Genomic DNA, 24,395 nt, shown 5'->3' on the forward strand with positions numbered 1-24,395 from the left:
AAATATAATAATATTACTTTAGTAAAAATGCCCCGACTTAGAATTTGTCGAGGGTGAGAGCCTAAGTTAATGGATGGCCCAACATTAAATCAATTGGTCCAGCTACGTCGTCGTTTTCTTATGAAGACATTTTAGCTGTGGCCCGAGCCCTAAATCACCTCCGACTTCGAAGACCTGGCGGAAGCAGCAAACAGGTCCGCTTCTCTCTCTTTCCCGCTTCTTTGGATTAGCTTTTACTTTTATCGCCTTTTGCATCAAGCTCTTCTTCTGCTCTCTCATCTCAACATGAAGCTCGTCAGGTCAGTTTCACTTTCCCTCTTTAAACTCAACTCCTGATCAGATAATCGTGTCTCCTCTCCGTGTTTAACAATTATGTCCAAAAAAATAAAACGTCTTAGATCTCTTTATAATCGGATTCGGTTTGTAAAACATTGTGCAGGTTTTTGATGAAGCTGAACAATGAAACGGTTTCGATTGAGCTCAAGAACGGAACTGTCGTTCACGGCACCATCACAGGTTCCTCTATTTTTCCTCGTCTCTTTTCCCCCCTACATTAGGGTTTACCTAAACCCTAATCCTGCGCTTTAGCCAAGTTGTCCGCTATAATCATGATTTTCACCTCAATTGTGTATTATATCGCTAGCCTTTTGGTTACACTGCTAGCATTAAAAATTGTGAACAGACTTAGGTGTTCTGGCATGATTTCAGTTATTCATTGTTGTACCTTTTAAGATGGAACTGTTTTGTACTTGATCTGCTTTTGACTATAAAACATCACGCCTGATAAACTATTCAACTGTTTTTATTTTTATCAATTTTGAGGTATAATGTATTATCATGACATGCTTCTCATTCTAGATGAAAGTGCGTTAATTGCTGGTTCTCTTTATAAACTTAGATGTTTACTATATGCACAGTTTATTGTCACCTTCTTGTTGTTATTGGATGACTTGGTGTAGTTTTATTAAATGACATGCTTATTTTCTACTCTCTGCCTTGCTGACTAGTTGGAGAGTAAAATGAAACCGCTAAATCCCTCTTGGCTATCTAGACCATGACAATTACTCAATTGGTACCACATTGCATTGTTTAAATTACTACTCTCATGAAACAAATGGATTTTGGCAAGATACCCCTTTATTTGTTTAGCTTCTTAACGTCTCATATTAGGAATATACTTTTGGCTTTCATGTCATGAGAATTCCATAGTTACTGCTATTAACGTTAATAATAACAAACTTTGAATCCATTATCCTTCTGGAAAAGATGCAATGGTTTTCTTTGGCATAGCTGATCATCAGTTACGACATTTTAAGCTCATGATGATTTCTATAGTGGAGAAGTAGAGTGATGCTATCTCAAAAAGAGGGGTAAAAGATTCCAAGAGCATATGCTATGTACTTTAATTCAAACTTGCATAGACACGAGTCTTTTTGCTTGAAGTCAAGATCCCCCTTTATCACACATTTCACAGTAGCTATAAGCCTGTAATAGACTTTTCTTCTGGCCTCCCGATAGCAGATTCAGTCTCCTACATTTCTGGATTTCTTGCTCACAAATGTACTGAATGTCTGTCATTCTTTCTCATGTTGTATTCCTGTAATCAAAAGTTCTCTGTCAGTGTTCAAAGACAGTTAAATAATAGTCTGGGTGGTTTCCTGATTGAACATACATTTTGGCATGCAATTTTTCTTGACTGATTGATTTGCTATGTTTGTTTAGGTGTGGATGTCAGTATGAACACCCATTTGAAAACAGTGAAACTTACATTGAAGGGCAAAAATCCTGTGAGTTTGGATCACCTTAGTGTGAGGGGTAACAATATTCGCTACTATATCCTGCCTGACAGCTTAAATCTTGAGACATTGCTGGTTGAAGAGACGCCAAGGGTGAAGCCCAAAAAGCCAACTGCTGGTATTGCTATTTCTTTCCGGCTTCTTTTTACTTTGTTTGAATGCCCTTGTATAAATATAAACTTGTGTTCTTGTAGTATTTGTCTTTATATTCCATTTCCAAATTCAGGCAGGGCTTTGGGACGTGGAAGAGGTCGTGGGCGTGGGCGTGGACGTGGTCGAGGCCGTTAAATATGTTGCTCGTTTTTTAAATTTTAGTGACAGCTGGGTGTGTAGACAGCTTTGTTGTAGTGAGAATTTGTGGGTGATGATACGTATTTAAAGGAATTGTATTGGTATTTTACTACTATTTGTGATTATTTATTGGATTGGCTTACATGAATTCTGAGATTCCCAGCGCCGGCTGAGGCACGAACAGCCTTGGATTATCATATGATCCAACCAAGTGCTAACACAGTACTGTTTTCTTTTAGATTACCGTTGGTAATTTAATAAAAAGTATCGTAATCTCTCCTTAATCAAACTCTATTTTAAAAGTCCACAAACAGTTGCCATGATACGCACCGTTTTGCCATTTAATGATACATGTCGTTTTAGGCTTTATGTTTTTAATTAGTATGATATCGTTTGATGTTTGTGTCAAATGGCAAAGGGGAAAACTATATTTTAAAGTTTTATCCAATCTGTTCAGGGTGCTTAGTAATTATACAAGTCCCAATTATATTCAAATTTTAATTGGATAAAACTTTTAGATATAAAAATAATATTACCTTTTAAATATGGAGTAAATTTAAATTCAAAATTTTATTTAAAATATCTTAACCTACCCCACAGATGACGGTCAAAGTGACAGAATTATCAGTTGAGCTTGTTTGTTTGTTATGGTTCTGGTGTCATTTTCTGGAAACAGCACGTTCCGATTTTGGGGATGCAAAATCAGCCACGTCTGCAAATGTGTTCCACGTCTGCAAAATCAGCCACGACGAGCGACGGCTGCTGGGGGTGGCTGACGATCGTGGCTTACTCATGAGGTGACGCCGGTGCGGTTAGTAACGGCAATGAATGCCACAGCTAGACGTAGGTCGATGAACGGAGGGACGATGAGGGTAGCAGGTTTGGGCTGAAGGAATTCTCTGCAATTTTAATTTTGGGGTTTTTGCTTCCATCGATGAGAACACTTTTTTTTTTACAAAGACCGATGGAACAATCATGTTACAAGGCCCCAAACAATCAGAAAGTTTGTAAACGACCCCAAAATTTCCAAATTTAGCAGTTTGATCCTAACTACTATTCAATTAAAATAAATTAACTTAAGCAATGAAAATCGGGGTGTGACACTGACACCTACCAAGAGGAATGATGGCTATTTTGTGCAGTGGAGAGAAGGGACCAGTTGTCCCGTTGCTCCCGATGATGAGGGAAATCATTGTTGGCATGCACGCTAGATTGGGAACCAGATCCGACGTGGACGATGGAAGCTTTTGGAAACCCTAGAGGCAACGACGACGTTTGAAGGGTTACAAACCCTAATTGCTTCATGCATGGAAGACTGTTGGATCTCAAACAGATCCAACAACTGATAGTTGGTGGCGCAGGGACAATACTAAAAACCCCTAGTTGTGTTGTATCTTGCACGTGGACTTGCTTGGGTCGATCCTTGCTTTTGGTTGCTAATTGTGTAATTTGGGTTGCTGTAATTGATCTTTGTAACATAGATTTTGAAGAATAAAATAAATAAAAATATTAAACTAGTTATTTATTTAATAAAAGTATAACATATATTCCTAGATTTAAGTTAATTAAATTAATTGACCGTCATTAATATATATATAACATAATTAATAAAATTCAATTTATTTGTTATAAGTATGTATAAATATTAGCCCAAACATCAAAAGCAAACAATTAAAATAAACCCAAAGTAAAAATTAAAGGCTCAAAAGTAAAAAAAGAAAATAAAATTTCCGGACAAAAATAGTATCTACAGAAAGAATAAGTAATTCACGATGGACGGAATCCTTATTTTCCATAGAAAATGAATAAAAATGTTGAAAAATTCTAGAATTTGGGTCCTGTTGCGGAAGACGGCTATCGGATAGAGCAAAATCGCAACTGATAATTTGAGAAAATAAAAATGAAGATAAAAGAGACACAAAAATTTACGTGGAAAACCCCTGAATAATATAGAGTAAAAACCACGGGCAACAGTAGAAGAATTTCACTATGAGAAAATAGGAATTACAACTTCTCTCGATCTACCAATGAGAAAACAATGATAATTCTCTCTTGATAAAAAGGAGAAAACAAACTCTCAAGAAACTCTCTAAATTCTCTCGAGTATTGGAAGAAAGCTAGAATGCTTTGGGATGGTTTTGAAGCTAAATGAGCTAAGGTATTTATAGTTGAAACCTAAGGACTAATCTTGTAAATACCCTAAAATTAAAGTGACTAAATTGGGTATTTTACCCTTGCTAATTTTCAACAATTTGCAACCATTTTAGACTAATATTAACCGCCCATATGCTAAATTCATTTTTGACTTTCAACAATCTCTCACTTGAAGAATTGATTGAAACAATCATATCTTCACACCATTTTTTCTACCTTATACCATCATGTTGCTTACGTTTCTGACAGACCACAAGAGGATCGACACCAGTTAAATTTATCAGTATTGATTGCCTTCGTCATGAAATTTGCTATGTTGTCTTTAGTATGGATCTTCTGTATATCTACCGTTCCTTCTTCCATCTTTTCACGAATGAAATGGTACTGAACTCGTATGTGCTTTGTCCTTGAATGAAATGATGGATTCCTTGCTAGATGCAAGGCGCTTTGACTGTCACAAAACAAATAGACATACTCTTGATTGTGCCCAAGCTCCTCCAGTAACATCTTCAACCAAATTGCTTCTTTACTGGCTTGTGTAGCTGCTACATATTCTGCCCCTGTTGTGGATATAGCCATAACTGACTGCAATTTTGAAACCCAGCTTACAGCTCCACCAACAACTTTGAACACATATCTTTTAGTAGATTTGCTTTTATCCAAATCCCCTGCATAGTCAGAATCTCCATACCCATTGATTAGTAAGTTTGATCCTCCGTAACATAATGCAACATTTGAGGTCCCTTTGATGTATCTCAGGATCCTCTTTACTGTATTCCAATGCTCTTTTCCTGGATTCGCCATGTACCGACTAACCACTCCCACTGCTTGAGCAATGTCTGGTCTTGTGCATATCATAGCGAACATTAAACTTCCCACTGCTGATGCATACGGTACTCGAGACATCTTCATCCTCTCTTCTTCACTACTAGGACTCATACTGGAGGATAATTTGAAGTTAATAGGAAGACGGGTAGAAATTGGCTTACAATCTTGCATGCTGAATCGTGACAAGATCTTCTTCAAGTAATTCTTTTGTGAAAGCGAAATCTTCATATTACTTCTGTCTCGGTGAATTTGCATCCCTAGAATCTTGTTTGCTGATCCCAAGTCCTTAATTTCAAATTTCCTAGCCAGTTGTGCCTTCAATTCTTCAATATGATCTTTGTTGGGTCCTGCAACCAACATGTCATCCACATACAACAGTAATATAACAAAATTGTTATCACCAGACCTCTTGAAATAAGCACAAGGGTCTGCATTAAGTCTGCTGTATCCAAGGCACATAATGAAGGAATCAAATCTCTTATACCAACACCTCGGCGCCTGCTTTAGACCGTACAGAGATTTGTTCAACCTGCAAACCAAGTTCTTCTTTTCTTTTTCTTCAAAACCTTCAGGCTGGAGCATATAAATTTCTTCTTCAAGATTTTCATGAAGAAAAGCTGTTTTAACATCTAGCTGCTCTAGATGTAAGTCCAATGTAGCACACATTGCCAAAACTACTCGAATTGTTGTTAGTCGAACCACATGAGAAAATATTTCATTGAAATCAATACCTTCTTTTTGAGCATATCCTTTGACCACCAGTCTTGTACGATACCTCTCAACTTGATCGTCACCATTTCGCTTGATTTTGAAGACCCATTTGTTACCAATTGGCTTCCTTCCTTGTGGTAGTGGCACAAGGTCCCATGCATTATTTTTATGAATGGCTTCGATTTCTTCTTGCATCGCCATCATCCACAGTGAAGCATCTGAGCTGTTTATTGCCTCCTGGTATGTTGATGGCTCACCGTCCTCTGTTAAAAGACAGTATGCAATATTACCTTCTATAACATAATCTGAGTGCCAATTGAGACGTCTTCTCACAAGATCTGATTGACGAGTTGTTGAACCTTCAGAACTCTCTGGTTCTTGTTCATCATGTGCTGGTTCTGCTTCAGAATAATCTCCTTGTTCAATCTCCTTTTCCACATGTATCTGTGTAGTCTCTGACTTTTCAGCACTATCATTGTCTTCTTTTCTTTGTAGTTTATCTTCTATAAAGATAACATCTCTACTGATGATCACTTTGCGGGCAGTGGGATCCCACAAACGATACCCCTTTACACCATCAGCATACCCTAAGAATTTGCATTTCCTGGATTCTGGATCTAGCTTTGAAATTTCTTGGGAGTTGTACATCACGTACACAATACTTCCAAATACATGGAGGTTTAAATAATCAGCTGGTTTACCAGTCCACATCTCCATTGGTGTCTTCAGCTCTATTGCAGTTGATGGAGCTCGATTCACCAAATAACAAGCGGTATTGACTGCTTCTGCCCAGAATGATTTTCTAAGACTGCATCCCTCAACATTGCTCTTGTTCTTTCTAACAAGGTTCTGTTCATCCGCTCTGCCACTCCATTTTGTTGAGGAGTGTTCGCCACTGTGAACTGCCTTTTGATGTCTTCTTTCCTGCAAAAGTCATCAAATTCTTCACTTGTGTATTCTCCTCCATTATCTATTCTGAAACACTTGATCTTATTTCCAGAATCAAGTTCCACCCGCGCTTTGAAGTTTTTGAAAGTTGAAAACACGTCTGACTTCTTCTTAATAGGGTGCACCCAACATCTCATGGAGTAGTCATCAATAAATGAGACAAAGTATTTTGCTCCACCTAGGGATGTTACTGGTGCTTGCCATACGTCAGAGTGAACCAATTCTAGAACACTTTTGCCTCTAGAATTTGATGTGTTGAATTTCAACCGGTGCTGCTTACTTGTTATGCAATGCTTACACAAAGTAAGTGATACATTTATTAAGCCTGGAAGTAGCTTTTGCTCCACAAGGACTTTCATTCCTTGTTCTGACATGTGTCCAAGTTTCTTATACCATAGCATTGCAGAATCTGAACTACATGAGGCAACAGAGGCTTCTGCTTCTAGCAATGTCTCTCCCTTCAGCATGTACAAGTTTGCAGCTATCTTTTCACTTTTCAGCACCACAAGCGCTCCACGGAACACCTTCATGATTCCTTTCCATGTTTCAATCTTGCTAGCATTATTATCCAACAATCCGTAGGCTAATAAATTTTTCTTCAGACCTTTCACGTGCCGCACATCTCGAACAACTTTAATTGTTCCATCATACATCTTTAATTTGATGGTTCCCACGCCAATGATTTCTAAGGCATGATTATTGCAACTATACACAGATCCTCCTGAGGCTGGTTTATAATGATGGAACCATTCTCTTCTTGAGGTCATGTGATATGTTACTCCCGAATCAATGAGTCATATATCTGCAAATCGTTTTCTTCCTTCCACGGTGGTTGACGCTTCACAACATAGAGCATCTCCATCATCTGAAGTGTTTGTGGTATTGCCTTGTGGATTGGAGTTTTTATTTAGACTCCAACAATCCTTCTTCAAGTGACCATTCTTTCCACAGTTGTAACACTTTAAATTCTTCTTGCTTCTCGACTTTGATATACCATGTTTATGACTGCTGCTTTGGCCACGTTCTGTTGATCTCCCTCTCATCGTTGTCAACGCTTCTGCTTGTTGCAGATTTACTTGTCTGTCTTCCTTGTTCTTGCGCCGATTTTCTTCTTGTAGAACAGCAGCTGCAACGTCATCGAAGACTAGACTGGTGACATTACTGTTTATCAAGTTGATGATAAGTTGATCGTACGAATCCGGTAGACTTTGAAGTAGAAGTTCAGCACGTTCTTGTTCTCCTATTTTACAGCTTAAGGATGTAAGCTGAGAAAATAAGGTGTTTAGTGTATTTAAGTGCTCCGTCACTGAAGTAGATTCTGACATACGGAGAGTGTACAATTTCCTCTTAAGGAAAATTTTATTGTTCAGCGATGTGGCTTCATACAATTTGATGAAATGATCACATATCTCCTTAGCTGTCTTCTTCTCCTCGATGCTTGACAATACTTCATCTGCTAATGCTAGATGAAAGTTTGCCATAGCATTCCCGTCCATCTCGTTCCATTTGATGTCATCTGCGAAATCCACCGGCCTTTCATTGATAGCCACTAGACACCCGTCTTTCCTTAGGATGGTCTTCATCTTCAATTTCCACAATGAGAAATTTCTCCCATTGAATTTTTCAATATCAAATTTCGTTGCCATAGCTTCTTTTACGGATAGCTCCCACTATTTCACTATCGTGAATAGTTCTCTGGAACCTTCAAAGAATGGGTAATAACTTCTTATTTTCTTATGTTGGAGGATCCACCTTTTGGTGGCAACCATAAAGACAATAAGCAGATATTACACACTCTAATCTAGCTCGGATACCAATTGTTGTGGAAGACGGCTATCGGATAGAGCAAAATCACAACTGATAATTTGATAAAATAAAAATGAAGATAAAAGAGACACAAAATTTACGTGGAAAACCCCTGAATAATATAGGGTAAAAACCACGGGCATCGGTAGAAGAATTTCACTATGAGAAAATAGGAATTACAACTTCTCTCGATCTACCAAAGAGAAAACAATGATAATTCTCTCTTGATAAAAAGGAGAAAACAACTCTCAAGAAACTCTCTAAATTCTCTCTAGTATTGGAAGAAAGCTAGAATGCTTTGGGATGGTTTTGAAGCTAAATGAGCTAGGATATTTATAGTTGAAACATAATGACTAATCTTACAAATATCCTAAAATTAAAGTGACTAAATTAAGTATTTTACCCTTACTAATTTTCAACAATTTACAATCATTTTAGACTAATATTAATCGTCCCATATTAACCGCCCATATGCTAAATTCATTTTTAACTTTCAACATGTCCTTCGTAGAAGGTCCAAAAAGGCAAATGCTGGTCGAAATTTGTTCCCATCATCTCATCGACATCATGCGGCAAATGCATTGCTGGCCTAGGCATATCAAAACTGCCAACAAGTTGGCATAGGAATCTCAAATCTTATCTTCTAGAAAGCTCATTTTTGTTCTTTCATGCGGTAAATTACACCTAACCCAATCTATTATGATCGTCCTCATCAATTGTATCTGTCGGTTTCTAAAGTGTCTCCACCCCAAAGAAATATATTAAATATTTATGCACTTTCACTTGAGTTCTAATTTCATTTTACTTTTAAAAAATAATTTTTATTTTTGATAAGATTGCTAATTATTCCGAAACGAAAATTTGACAAGATTGGTATTATTTAATTTATGATTTTGACGTTTGGGTTACACATTAATAGTTTAGAAATTGCAGTAGGTGGTCCGGTGAGATAGATTTCAAGTTTTTATCAGAAGACAATATTGGAACAACCCATATTAAATACCCTTTAAAATAAATAAAATTCTCTCTCTTTTTTTTTTTAGTTGGTTCTCACTGATTTTGCATTTCTCCTGAGACGTGTGTAGATGGTCTTAATCTTCTAAGATATGGCTAAAATGGTATAATGGTAAAAAGAAAAGCCCTCGTTGTTCGTCACCTTTTCAATTGTGGTTTTGAAGTTTTTAATTGATCATTTAAATTTTCAGATAAAGTCCTTTTGGACGTTTTATTGGCTATCAACGTATTCAGTGAATGCACCCCCGAGTAGAGTAATGGAAAATTTATGTATATTCGATAATTAAATAATATTTTTTATTATTTTATCTAAAGGTGAGATAAAATTAGAATTGAAGAGTAAAAAGATATAATAACACAAGAACATCAACGTTTATTTTTTTAACTGTAATTTTAACATTTTTATGTTACTTGAGAAAACATGATCCTTAGTTACTGCTCAAAAATAGTTTATTTGAAAAAAATTAAGATTTAAATCGTTAAGTAAAAAACTTCAAGGGTATAATTAAAAAAGATGAAAACATTGAGAGCCTTTTTTTTACTATTAAGCCAAAAAGCACACATGGATTGAAATAACAGTACCATAAGAACATACCAGGGTTTCGAATAGCAACTAATAATGGTGTCGCGGCCGTTATATTACGGTCGCCGAAACAAATATCACGAAAAATAATAATGTGAAGCGAGATCACATTAATAGAGGCGGATTACGATCGTAATTTAATGAATCATAGTCAATCACAGCAATAATATACCGTTATTCTACTATTATTCCGTTATTTTAATATTTTTAAAATAAAATTTTTTATTAAAAATATAAACTAATCGCGATATTCGTAATGATAATAATAACATTTGTTATATTCACAAATGTAATAAACGTCATACGACGCGAACTCTATTTAAAACCAACCCCCCCCCCCCACCCAAACCAAGGACAAAGTACCTAAGAAATCTGTCATGAAGATGAGCGGAAAGTGACCTCAAACCCCCCCCCCCTTCTCTCTCTCTCTCTCTTCTTTTTTATCTCTTTAACATTTTGACCTCAAAACCCATACTCGAATCCGCCATATTTGGTTTCTAAGGTCTTATCTTATCATTCTCTTGCCTTTCATTTTGACTTTAGACAAATTCCCACTACTTCAAAATCAAAAGCAATCAAACAACAGCCTCGTATTGTTCCTGTTATTTCCCTTATAAGCTTGGTTTCGCCATCGTGTTTCTTACATTTGCATGTTCATTTTAAGGTAATCTCCTCCTCCTTGCTGGCCTTCTTTTTTCGGTTGCATTTTTGGTTCTGTGAGAAAACAACGAGGGTGCCGGAACTGCCCTCGATAAAGATTGAGGTTTTGGTATTTCTGCAAGTATTTTTTTGAACTGATCTGTTATGGTCATCTGAAATTGAGTTTTTTAATCTGGTTTTTTACTCTTAACTTGTAAAAATCAAATCTTTAAGTGTCTTTTGAATAAAGATAGTTTTGCATGTGGAGTTGGTTTTGAGGAGATTTTCTTTCTGTGAAGCGTTTTTATTTGACTTGTCATGTAGGGAATTTTCTGTAATTTTGATAGGTGTTAGGGTTTTCTTGCGTTAACCAGAATACTTCCGTTTGATGGATTCAAATTTCACTCAGATGTGCTCCTCAAATCAAAAGAATTTTAACCATGATTATTGCATACTCTGCTTTGTATCCCTTTTTGGACTATATTAGCTTTATCTGGATAGAAAACTGCTATCTTGTAGATAAAAGCTTTTAAGCCTCTCTTTTGGTTTCGTTTAGGGATTCCACGTTGAGTGTTTTCTCCAGTTATGCGTGCTAAAGTTACCTCGACTAATCGACAACATATTCCTTAGAGGCATACACTACCGGTGTTCTTAGACTTATCTACTGGAGTAATTATGAACGATTCCCTTTTATGTGGTTCTCTGTAGATTAGAGGCCTGTAGCTATGTCCATAGAAGCCATTGAGAGAATGACATCATTGGGTACCGATGTTTTCTACGACATATTGAGGCGCCTTGATGGTCCAACTTTGGCTGCCGCAGCATGCTCGTGTGCAACTTTTTGTACGATCTCTAGAGAGGAGAGACTATGGAAGAATGTTTGTTCTTCTATGTGGCCTTCAACCAACAGAGAAGATGTTAAAAGTTTGATTTCGTCGATTGGTGGGTTTAGAAAATTCTATGCTGATTGTTTTCCGCTTATTGTTAATAAGGAAGTTACAGAGTATGAGTGGAATGCCCATTGTTTCTCTTCTTTAGAGTACCCCGAAGAATGGACTGAAGCTGAATATTATGGCGACACCGATGGGCTCGAAAGTATTACACCGTTAGATTTTGTTTCAGTTGTGGATATTAGGTATAAAGATAAAACAATCTGCTCAAAAGTGCTGTGGGGTATTCCTAATGCAAATGGATCCAATAGTTGGTTTCACAATTGCCCGTTTCGGATCGATCTTCTTAATTATGCTGCTAGAGATGACGATAGTGAAAGCGAAGTAACACTTTCAGTTTCTGATGGTCTGCCACCGATTACCTCCATGGAAAAGGAAAGGAAAGACGGAAAGCTTTGGCAGGAACTCCAAGACAGCCTCTGCCTTAGTTGGATCATTGTAAACCGAAAAGTTAAGCAAGCCGCTAATCTTGCGAGCTGGAGCCCTCTCGGTGGACAGAGACATTGGCCGACAGACAAGGATTTCGTGATAAGGTTTGGGTCTATTCTTCCTGCCAAAGACATCCTTCCGTGTCAAGTAGTCGAGTGCATTTTTATAATGAAGTTCAGAATCGCACACACTGAAGGCGACGGCGTGGAAACGACTCTCAAATTGACGGAGCTAAGCATGCAGTTGGAAGACATGGAAGGTGCGCATGTTAACGGAAAGAACAGTTTGCTTATTCTCAAGGAAGCTCTAAGCTGTCGTCGAAGCAAAAACTACAGTGAAGTTCTGGAATCGTGTCATCTGTACTCGAAAGTGAAGAGAAAGTTGAAAGAGGAAAAGATGAGGAACGAAAGCAGGTTAGATAGACTGTGTATCTTGAGCGGCATTGCTGCTTTCGTGACGTTTTGCTATTACATATTGTAAATGTAGATGATCTGGACAACCTTTTCCAGAGGATGTTCTAGCAATCTCTGGTTCCTTATGATGTAAAGCTTCAATTTTGGATCAAGTAATAAAAAAGGAGCAAAGTTTTGATCTTTTTGCTTATTTTTTGGGGTATATAATTGTGAAATTTATATATGTAGATAATTTACCTGCAGACTTCTCTGCATTTTTTCTTGATATACAAATTCCTGTCTGCTTTTTTTGAGTTTTTCCCCGTAAATTCTAATGATCAATCTCAAAGTTTTAACCTAACATGGAAGAGATTCGTTTGTGTCAATATTTCGCTGAGTGCTGATAATGAGGTATTGGCAGTTGGGTAGACAGGAGTACAAATCGTTGAGATATGTTTGGCAACTCGTTCCCTCAATGGAGGTTCGATCGATCTGCTGGAACTCTGCAAATTGCTTCACCGGAAACGGAAACATGATCGTGAAGCTGTTTCCGAGGATAACTGTTTGCCTGCTGGAAAGAAAAAGCTCGTTTGATCGGTTCCATCTGAGATGAAGTAAGATCATATTGAAATTCTGGAGCCGATTCTTCTACTTTTGCATTTTCTAACAAGTACCCCCATTAACTGATTAAAAGGGAATGTCGTTCTCTTTTGAAGTTTTGGGTTCAAATAATTGTGTCCGATTCGTTGATAATGATTAAAACAGGTTATAAATAAATATTACCTCCTTACTATGGCATTTAGATATTTGAGGGTGAATGGGAAAAGAATGGTTTTTTGGGGTCTACGTTTGGCACTTCAATTGTCTTAACAAGACTTCAACAAAACGACCCATATATTTCCTCAAGAGATCTAAGAAATCTAACATTTTCTCAGCAGAAGATCTAGATTCTATATCGTGTAAAGGCCACGGTCCACACACGAGTCCTCAATTGCCCAAAGATTTGAAGCTTATTTTCTCCACCCACCTCTTCTCTTTATCTATCTGTTTCTCACTCTTTGTTTCTTTGTTGTTTTATGAGTACTTAGCGATTACAAATGATATTACCTGTGTTCTGAAGACTCTTATTTTCTAAACATGAAAACGTTTGTCTTGGTGTGCACGACTGACTTCCATTTGCTACTGAAATTAAAACAAGTCTTCTTCTCATTTTCATCGGCACTTGCAAAGTATTCTTCGAAGCACCCCACAAAAATAAAAAATAAAAATAATAGGGTAAACTACACATTTAGTATCTAAAGTTTCCCTTTTGGTATGTTTTAGTATTTGAAGTTTCAATGTTTACAAAATCATATCTAAAATTTAATTTTTGCACCCCACCATTAAGTTCCGTGACGTGTCACCACCATATTAAAAATGAAACAAAGGGGAAATGTCCTTAAATAAGTCTACAAGGATTTGAAATGGGGTATACTTGAAGGATGAGCACCCAACCATCTACGATAGGCATAATATTGATGTCAATTTGCTGAAGTTTGTATTTAACTTATATAAACTATAACTATAAAATAAAAGGAATTTATTAGATCTAATTACTTGAACTTAAGACCTATCACAAAAATATTCAAACATTTAACCAATAAATCAGATTAAAAATTGATGTGGTACATACTAAAATTATTATTTAACTTATAAAAACATTTAATTAAAATTAAATAATTTCTCATTTAATTTTAAAATAAAAAATAAAAAATTTATATATCTTATAAGTTTATATTAATTTATTTTAAAAATTAAATTTATGATAGTTATTATAATATAATACAAGTTTTAAATTATTTTAAATAAATATAATTTTATTATAATAAAAATAAGAAATTATTTAAAACTTGTATTCTATTATAATAAATATCATATATTTATTTTTTTAAAAATAAATTAATATCAATTTTATAAATATATAAATATTTATTTAATAAATTTAATTTTAAAATAAATCTAATAAATTTCTTTTATTCTATAGTTATAGTTTATATAAGTTAAATACAAACTTCAGCAAATTGATATCAATAATATCCCTAGCCTAGATGGTTGGGCTCCCATATCTGCTCCCGGGATTCCTAGGTTTAATTCCTGGCAATCTCCTCTGAGATGAATTTACCTTTACTGTATTTCTATGTCACCGCATTATTGGTTGAAAAATTAATTAAATAATAATTTAAGTCGTTAATTTTTCAACGATAGGTATTAAAATAAAACAAAAATTAAACTTTATATATGATTTTATAAAAATTAAAACTTCAGGTACTAAATGCATAATTTACCCAAAATAATAAGATTCCGTATCAAGTACTGCTTTTAATTGCCGCTGAATTAGATTTTTCATTCAATCCGAACTCCAACAGACGCGGCCTCTATCATAAGGTTTTGCATCAACTGCTGGGGGAAACTTGACCCAAAACTTTGGCTCATTGTCCCCAGGTTTTAGATGACTTCAAAACCTTCTTTTTACTTAGTTACAAGCCTTATCATTTGATGATCACAAAAGGCGTTCAAACTCATTAACCCTCCTCTTTCTCTGTTCTCTCGTTGACAATATAATCTGGCATCAACCAAAATGGGTTGGTTTTATTAAATTATCCATGTGACCTTTTGTTAGTCGGCCCATGGTGGACATGATTGAATAAGAAAGGCTAAATTGACAAATTATTATTTTCTCAATTTGATACTTATATTTTCTGTTCAGAAATATCATCTCAACTATTTTTTTCATTGTCTAAATCACTTGAAAACGTTAAATTCTAATATATATATATATAAATTATGAATCAAGGAGTCATTGGATTTTATAATGTTTCTTTTTTTTTAGTATTATGCAGTGGCAGAGTCATTGGATGGACTACCACAAGAGACCACCCGCTATTCTCAGGCCGCCTCCATGATCCTTCAAGGCCAACCAACCCTTTGGGGCGATTCACCGTCAGCCAGTTACACAACAGGTTTAATCCAATTAGCGTTTTCCAAGGGGACAATTGATTCAGACAACCACCAATTCCATGTGGCCGTCCAAGGCACGTCCCAGTGTCTCCTCAAATACATTATGTTTACCGTTCCGTACCCCCATAGCCTGTATCGAGACGACAACTCTCCCAAGATACGTGACACCACACCGGCGCCGGGTTCCTCAAGGGGATCCCCACGGAGGAACTTAGCGTTAATCATGTACTAGCGGAGAGGAGGCGACGCGAGAAGCTGAACGAACGGTTCATTATATCAAGGTCGTTAGTTCCATTCATTACCAAAATGGATAAAGCTTCCATACTAGGGGACACCATCGCGTACGTGAAACACTTACGTAAAAAGATTGAAACACTCGAAACACAAAGCAAGGGAATAGAGGCCAACATAGAACAGTCGAGATCAGAATATTGGCTAAACAGAACGAGTAGCTTGAAGGAATTAAGAAGTGGGATAAGGGTGTCGGAGTCGGAGAGGGCAAGGTCATTGAGTCCGGAACCGGGGAGGGATAAAACTAAGATGAGGAAGACGCAGCAGGTAACGAGGGAGACGACGGTGGAGGTGTCGATAATCGAAAGTGACGCGTTGTTGGAGTTGCAATGCGGGTATAGAGAAGGATTGTTGCTTGACATAATGAAGATGTTAAAGGAGAAGCTTCGGATTGAGATAACGACGGTTCAGTCTTGTTTGAATTAGGGGGTGTTTGTAGCAGAGTTGAGAGCCAAGGTAAACACCATGATCATTATTTCTATTTTCTTTTGGGAATTACACTGACAGTTGTATGCTATGTTTTTTCTGTGAATGTCAGGTGAAGGATAGTGTAAAATGAAAGAAAGTAAGCATAAAGGAGGTGAAGAGGGCCATAAATCAAACAATACAATCATTGTAAAGGATCCATTTCTAAAGTCCAATTATGTTTTATCCCAATCTAATTATTGATTTAACAATATAGGTAATATAATATAACAGTGTACATATCTTCTTTACATTAGAGGGATATTATGAGGTTAAGCTGCAGTTATTCCTTTTGACTGCCAACATAAAAAATAAAAGAAATGCCAAGGGAAACAAACCTGTTCAAGTACAGTGTTTAAACTTGCAAGTGCCCATTAAGCATTCAATGTTCTTCTTCCTAATGACAAAATTGCAGAATTTTACAGAACTTGGGGAAGTAGGACAACCTGGTGATTAAGTTGTACATTGTGGACTCAAAATTTGTTCATGGTGGGCGTATCCCCTTTTGTTTTCTAGTTTGAATGAGAAGAGACTTAATACAACATTTAATGCATGCTTCCATCTCCCTCTTCTCCAAATCTTCTTGTGATAGTAGTCTTCCTACCACTGCCACCGATGTTATCATGAGGTTGAGCCATTTTTCTTAGGAATTGCACCCCCCAAAAGGAAGCGTTATCATGCCAAATATATATATATATGTGTTAAACAACCGAGGATTTTATATTCAGGTACACAAACTTTTAGCTTACTGTAAGTCTGATATTTAAATATTTAGCATAAATAAATACCACCTTAGGCCACAGGGATCTACATATGATTTCTGTCCAAGCAGACAAATCCACTATGCAAGAGCCATACTTCTTTTTAGAATTAAAAGCCACCTATTGCAGACAGAAATTATGCTCAACACTCGAACATTAAACATACATACACCAATAAACAAGGCGTCACAATTATGAAGCTCAAGAAACATTTTAAAGTTCAAACGATTTGAAAGTTCCTTGCTCAGCTTCCACCAAGTTTTTCCTTTCCTATAACAAAAGAGGGCTCTCATTGTCTCTCATCTCTTTCTCTGATCAAACAAGCAAGACAAGAGGTTTCTAATCAAACACCAAGTTATAGGAAAACATAAGAACAAATTTAGAGCTTGTGAATGTTATGAATGAAGCTCACAACACTCAACTGGTCAAAACCCTAAATAAATCCATAAGCTTGCTTTACACCATCTTCCATTGAAGATGTGGAGCTTAAATTGAAGCTCTATGAATTCTAGAACTAAAACTTGTCTTCTTTTGACCAAAATCCTCGACAAAAATGACCAAGATTGCACCTTGAGCCATTGGACTTCCAAAGCTCGGAAGATAAAGGTGAAATGAGAAAGGAAAGATGAAGAAGATGAGTGAAAAAGCATTAAGCTTTTACCCCCAAATTTCTCACGTATGATATAAGCATAATTAAGTGAATTCAGTCTTGTTTCCATTCAATGGTATAATTAACTATATGGTCCTCTTCATTTGATTTCAAATCAAAAGTTCACTTTTTATAGGCGTACATTTTGTCCAACAATTTTAACTATAATCTCACATTATTCCATAGACCACTCGGATCAACCCGAACATGTTGACTTGAAAATCCAGGTCGTTGCAAGCTATGTGAAGCCTCGGGCAGTGCTTGTAGGGGCTCAATGCTTTGAGCAATGTGAGGGTGAAGGTCATGGTTAAGTAGCTGCTGGTGGTCGATGGTGAGCTAGGGCCTAGGTGAAGGCTCGGGCAGTGCTTGTGGGGCTCGATGTTGTGAGCAATGTGAGGGTAGATAGCTCGAGAGAGGACAACAGATTTGTTGGCGTGGATAGGGGTTGTCGTAGCAGGGTAATCTGTAAGTGAAGGTTGTCGAGGGACAGCAGGGTATATGATGATGGTGAAAAATGGTAAAAATGATGTTGGCGTGCTCTACTTTAACCCTTAGCTAATTGGGTTGGCGTAACAAATCCTAAATTTTCTTTTAAGCGCCAATTTCCCCTACAGGTGTGAAATCAAGAGATTCCAGAAACGTGTTCTCTGCAGCATAATACAAGCATTCTAAAATTGTGTCTCCTTGACAGATAGTCTGTTTGTTCATCAACAGCCATGGTAGCATTTCTTGCCTATTATCATTGACGATAAGAACTATGAATATTGAAACAAAGTATTATAGTTTGTATAGCCTTTTTTTTTCTTTGCATGATCAAGTAACTATCCTTTCTCTTTCATCATGTAAAAGAAGTATATCCACTCAATTAAGTAGTGGTAGTAGTTTTCTTTTTTTATACCCCTGTAAAAGCTCCGAGAAACTTATAAGCTTCACAGAAACCTAAACGAACAGCTACCACGTCCATCATCAACGCATCAACTTAGCTAACGATCACACATACACACGGCCCAAAACCTTTGAGTGGGCGTTTGTAAACCACTGTTTTCCATATATTTGAGCTCTTTCAGGGGCTTATATGGTTCTCAGTTTGCAGTACAGTATATGTGAAGAAATATTTAAGAAAAACTTCGGAATGATACTAGGGTTAAGAAAATTTAAAATTCTCATAAAATTTAGATTTTTTTTACATTTTTTGATAATATGTATTTGTCTCTTAAAATTTTACAAATTTTTTATTTAAAATTTTATAAATTTATTATTTAAAATTTTATAATCGCCCTATCGTAAGTCGACTTTTAAATAATAGCTTGCACAGTTTAAAGCGATATAAACTGGAATAGTTCGATGACTTGGATGTCAACAACTTTATCCATGTATAAAATCGTTGCAATCAGATACATGTGGAGAGCAATGAAGTAGAGCACGTAAGTAAAGTAGGTTACATGAGTGGAAGACCACAAAAATTGGTGGGGGATATCCAACTCTACACGTTTGCACGATGGAGTTAATCATGTATGGATCCTCTTTACAAATATTTCGTTACACAGATATTTGAAGGATATAGCATTAAAGCTATTGTTCACAATCGATTATTTGATATATAATTTTTGAAATTTTCTTTTAAAATATTTAAAAAGCTCTCGGCTCGTTCAAGTATTTAAGGTTGTTAATGGATGCGGATGCGGTCCTCCGTGAGATTGTCGAGTGTGGGGGTATATATTTTGCCTTGCAGTCAGTTGTCATCCCTATAGGGACAGGGACAACTCGATCTTAGCTATATTTCCATTGGAAAATAAATACACAAAAGGTCGTGAGTTAATTGGTCATTTTTGAAAGGGGATATATGATGTTCTTTTTGCTGTCCAAATTGGCTGAGTGGATCTTGTTCAAAGTGGTAGGGTTGGAGTACGTACGTCTTGCCTCTCTAAAAAAATAAAAATAAAAATATGAGTTTTGAATAGTATAACACGATGTAAGATAATATCTAAATTCATTAAAATTTGAATAGTATAGGAAGAACAACATTTTCTTTGTCATAACCTAATTTATAGAAAATTTAGAAATAAAATAAAAGGTTAAAAATTTAGAATTTTAATTGGTTGAAATTTGGGGACTAAATTGTAAAATCTCGAAGCTAGCAAGTCATTTTAGGAAGTTGTAGAAAATTCAGGGATTTGAACCCAAATTTTATTATTTTTATATCAAGTGAAAAATAAACTTAACCCGAATGGTTTAATCCCAAATTATTTTCCCCCAAATAAAACCCAATCCATAACCCCCAAAATTCATCTACCCCGTCGACCCTCGTTACCACCTCAATCCGCCACCGTCCGGCCACCGTTCGTCGCTCCGACACCACCAGTAGACTCATCGTCAACTAGCGACTAAAACCAGGCCCATATTCCATCGTGAATCGCCACCGTTCTCCGTGGAGGAGCCAAGAAAAGCCCGTAAAAAAACCCCATCGCCGAGTGAATTTTTGACGATTCCGGTAGCCTCCGACGTTGTTTCGACTCACCGTCGCTTCCATTGCATTCATCGGTGTCGTGGGAAAAACCCGATCAGTTTCGTTCCTCGTTGACGCGCCATCGTCGACCACCGTTGGGTAAGTTACCGATCGGTTGTTGGTGATAGTTTGGCTTGGTTTCAATGTGATATTAGATTGGTTTTTGATGTAATTGAGGCCATGGTTGAATCATGAGTAATCGACCGGTGAAATGGTCCCGGTCGTCGCCACTCCCCGGTAGTGCACGTGGTGGTCTCCTGTCGTTCCAGGAAATTTTTGGAACCGAGCCAGACAGAATCGAATCAGTTTGACGCGACCCGAATCGTTGACAGGTCTGACCGTTGACCTTGACAGGTCATATCGTTGATTTTGACCGGTCAGACCGTTGACTTTCACATTGACTGAAAAGTCAAATTTTTTGAAAAATCCTATTTTACGTTTTTCAATGTCATGAGTCCGATTTTGAAGTCTGTTTTGCTAAATTCAAAACCTAAAAGCCTCCAAATCGAGCCGTCAAACCCAAATATGTTTATGTAATTAAGTGTTTTAATTTCGAAATAATTAAAGTAAGACTTGAGACTGATTAATTGTTTTTATTTGAAGGTACTAAGACTTATCTGATCGCTCTCCAGCTCGACCCAACTTTTCTCGATCCGCTAGACCACGTGAGCCGATAGTCACTCGTATGAACCGTGAACTTTATGAATACCCCGATTAGAATATTACTTCGATATTAACTCAGTTTGGTATGAATTAGGTTCGAGCACTGTAGCGGAGCATGACGAGGTCGGTGCTCAGTAGATTTGTTGTTTGACCCGATTTTACGAGGTGTGTTCCATATGTGCTACCCGATTGTTTTATCTGATTTGAAATATGTTTCACTGAAAATTATGATTTACTGGTTGATGGTTTATGGACTATGACTAAATGATGCATGGAATTTGAATATTTGTTTCACTAGAAAATATAATTTTACCGAATACAGATCATGGAAATTACTGCTCATTATGTGAACTGTTTTATTGAAACATTTTCTTTGGGTAGGCTGGAGAATGGAGGTTCAACTCTGATCAAGCTGGTAAATCCTTACGGACCTAAGGTGACCCTTGGGTAGGCTCTACGGCCACGAGAACTTTCTTGGGTAGGTTCTCAGGTCCCAAGATGATCCCTTAAGTTGGCTTCTTATATCCAATGGGTATAAGGTAAGCCCCATGGATGCAGTTTTGGGGAATTGCATATGGTGTACGGGAGGAGGGTAAACTAAGAGTTTTAAAAACTTATGATTTATTAGGATTTCCCTGATATTTTACTGGACTATTATTTGATTGTTTTACATACTATGTTTTATTGCACTATTGGGACACACTGAGCCCCTGGCTCAATTTTCAAATTGTTTTACTCCCTTTCAGATACTTTTAGATAGGTACCCAAATCAAGCACTCGGAGGATCGACGCATTCTCGAAGAACATTTTGTTGTAATATTTTATCTTTTGAATTGCTTTCAATTATGGTGACATGTGCCTTTATTTTGAAGTACTTATTTTATGATGATGTTTACTACCTTTTGCTACTGATATTCGATTTACCGTACTTCAGATTTATGATATATTTTGTTTTACTTAGTCACTTTTATTTTTAAATTTACGAGTTGGGTTTTTATCGTTATTTATTATACTTTTATAATTTTTATTTGTAATATGATTTTAAATTATCAAATATCGTTTTTAAAAAATATTTTAAGAATTTTTAATGTAATCCGTTAGAGTTAGTCGAAACGCAAAGGTTGGGTCCCACATAAAAATTTTAAACTATTTCAAAAACGTTTTGCAAATTTTTGTAAGGTCATGTCACACGTTTTTACAAGTTAAATGTGTCTAGTACTCCAATGTCAATCTAACCCTAAGTTTACCTCTTATAGTGAATTCAAGATCCTTCTTGGGTAGGCCCTGTGGCCCTGAGTAACTTTCTTGGGTAGGCATTCCCCAAGACATTTTTATAGGTATTATACTTACGTACCCCAATGATCGATGTCGACTCCAAATTTCAAATTAAACCAAAATCCAATTTTTTTAAATAATGTCATAATTATTTTCAAACTTATTTTTAAAAAATTGTTATGACAACATCAAATAAAAAATATAAATGAGACAATGTAAGATAATATCTAAAGTTATTAGAATTTGAATTTTGTAAGAATAACAACCTTCTTTTTAAATATTAAAATCTTTTGAATTCTATCTATATACGATATAAAATATAAAAGAACCCATAGAATATTTTAACATCTATCTTTTTATATTATCTCTTCTTTTTCGTTTTCTTCCAAGAATATTGATGTTATATTTTCATTCGTGTATTGATATTGATTAGGAAATTGAGTTTCATTCTTACCTAGTGTTGGAGCTTCATCTTCCAAAGTTTTTGGGAGGAAGAAATGGGAGTCCCCCCCCCCCCTTCTCCTCCTCCTCTCACCCGAAATCAGTAGTGGATCACTTAAACAAATCAAAACCAATAGAATTCCAAATAATATACAACTTGTGTCTTTATCTACATCAGTTTCAATGTAAGAAAGACAACAGCCGGTTTTCCACGCGGAATCAACAGGAAACAAGTTCATAGTTTTATTTAAAATGGAACACTAATGAACAGTTGGGAATTTGAATGAAAATCTGAACCCATAACTAAAACCAACCAAAGTAACTGCTTCTGTTGGGTTAGGTTGAATAAACCAACCAAAGTAACTGATCACTCGGGGAAAAAATAAAAAGAAACTAAAGAAATAGGACCACCAAATTTGTGATGCTCACGTCTCCGTGCACCTTGTAATATATTCAAGCAGGTAAAGTTTCTGACTCCTTCGACCACTAAATTACATTCACTTATATATTTTTAATTCAATCATATATTACTCTTTCATCGAGAGAATTAAAATTTGAAACTTGAACCCATATATTATGTTCCTTTTTGCACGTTGAGTAATCCCCGCAACCTGCACCCCTTGATGTTGTGTCGTTGAAATTTGAAAAGGAAGGTGATCGATCGTCAAAATTTTCCAACTCCTGCCTAGCTAACTAGAGGAAAATCTTTCCTACCATTCAATTAAGCATCTTTTTTAGCCCAACATATATGATTTTAATTGACAGTAAAAAATAAATACGAGGAGACATGGTGATAGCCACAAGATTTCACTTGCCTGCGGGTGTGATATGGTGAGAGAATAATTTGTGTGATTAAAGGAAAGGCTCTCTAAGGTTCTCAAAGCACATGATGGATGTCACGACACAATGATGCATTTTTGGACTGCTAACATTTGACAAATTCAGCATCCCCACTCTTACCCGAAAATAACCCTAAAAACTTTAAGGAAAAAAAAAGGGGTACCTAACCCCAATTGCATGGGACGATGCCCTTCTCTTTTCAGGAATGTTACCCCATCTTTCCCAGGACCCAAAACCAACCAATCAATTTCCTAGCCTCTAAAAGCCTTTTGCTGATTGCCCGTATCCCAAAAGTTACCTTTTGTAAATAATGCCCTGGCATGGAAATTGCCCTTTCTTTTATTGCCGCGGTACAAATTTTGTTTTAAACATCTATAATCAATGCTTTTAATGATCTTCCGCTTTCATTACACTCAAACATTCTTCCGATTGTCCTTCGTAACGATGGGTTCGGATCATACATTTTTCTTAGAGTGTAACTTGAGAATTGTTGGGTTATTTATTGTCTTTCACGTTATATTAAAGAAGAAACAACTCATGAGCAATTATTGTTATATCTTTGGAGATGACAACTCTCCTCCAATTGAAATTCCTAGATAGACTCATCCGCCCGTCGAAGTTATTAAGGAATCATTGATTTCCGGACAATTATGATCTAATAATATTTTTTAGGGTAGATACATATATTAATAATAAAAATTTTAAGATGCGAGCACAAAAAAAATTTAGGGTGAACACCTCAATAAAATGGACACCTAACCTAAAAAAAATTGAATTTTAGGGTGGACACGTGCCTACCATAAACAATACATACATATGTGACTATCTCCGAGGATGATAACACCATTAACTTTCTGACAAAATATAAGGCATAGATAAGACCTCTAGACTAAATCCCTAACAGAACCTGATCTACTAGGGTAAAATAAAAGATCTAATTATCAAAGTTATCTAGATAGTTGACCT

The 24,395-nt window shown here is 36.3% G+C and overlaps 2 protein-coding genes across 3 annotated transcripts; both read left to right on the forward strand.

Annotated features, from left to right (window-relative positions):
• The first annotated feature begins 177 nt into the window (after positions 1–177).
• Positions 178–2,235, forward strand: LOC120133104 (small nuclear ribonucleoprotein SmD1a-like). The gene is made up of 4 exons (XM_039149754.1): positions 178–299; positions 440–516; positions 1,723–1,914; positions 2,023–2,235. Exons 1-4 carry the CDS (start codon positions 286–288, stop codon positions 2,082–2,084), a joined length of 345 nt encoding a protein of 114 aa, XP_039005685.1. The 5' UTR covers positions 178–285; the 3' UTR covers positions 2,085–2,235.
• Positions 2,236–10,501: 8,266 nt separating this feature from the next.
• On the forward strand, positions 10,502–12,742 carry LOC120133121 (F-box protein At2g27310-like). Of its 2 annotated transcripts, none has more exons than XM_039149770.1 (2): positions 10,502–10,795; positions 11,327–12,742. In XM_039149770.1, the coding sequence occupies exon 2, from the start codon at positions 11,496–11,498 to the stop codon at positions 12,627–12,629; it is 1,134 nt and encodes a 377-aa protein (XP_039005701.1). In that variant the 5' UTR covers positions 10,502–10,795; positions 11,327–11,495; the 3' UTR covers positions 12,630–12,742. The 2 variants fall into 2 exon arrangements, with proteins under 2 accessions (XP_039005701.1, XP_039005702.1); XM_039149771.1 differs by having other exon boundaries at positions 11,479–12,742.
• The last annotated feature ends 11,653 nt before the right edge of the window (positions 12,743–24,395 follow it).

The sequence above is a fragment of the Hibiscus syriacus genome, unplaced genomic scaffold (assembly GCF_006381635.1).
Source record: "Hibiscus syriacus cultivar Baekdansim isolate YM2019G1 unplaced genomic scaffold, ASM638163v2 tig00110577_pilon, whole genome shotgun sequence".
Classification (NCBI taxonomy): domain Eukaryota; kingdom Viridiplantae; phylum Streptophyta; class Magnoliopsida; order Malvales; family Malvaceae; genus Hibiscus; species Hibiscus syriacus.

Bases quoted from the DNA above. Each gene is read 5' to 3' on its own strand.
- LOC120133121 (XM_039149770.1), top strand. From the start codon at position 11,496: ATGTCCATAGAAGCCATTGAGAGAATGACATCATTGGGTACCGATGTT.
- LOC120133104 (XM_039149754.1), top strand. The intron at 517-1,722 runs GTTCCTCTATTT...ATGTTTGTTTAG, and splicing joins CGTTCACGGCACCATCACAG to GTGTGGATGTCAGTATGAAC. The intron at 1,915-2,022 runs GTATTGCTATTT...TTCCAAATTCAG, and splicing joins GCCCAAAAAGCCAACTGCTG to GCAGGGCTTTGGGACGTGGA.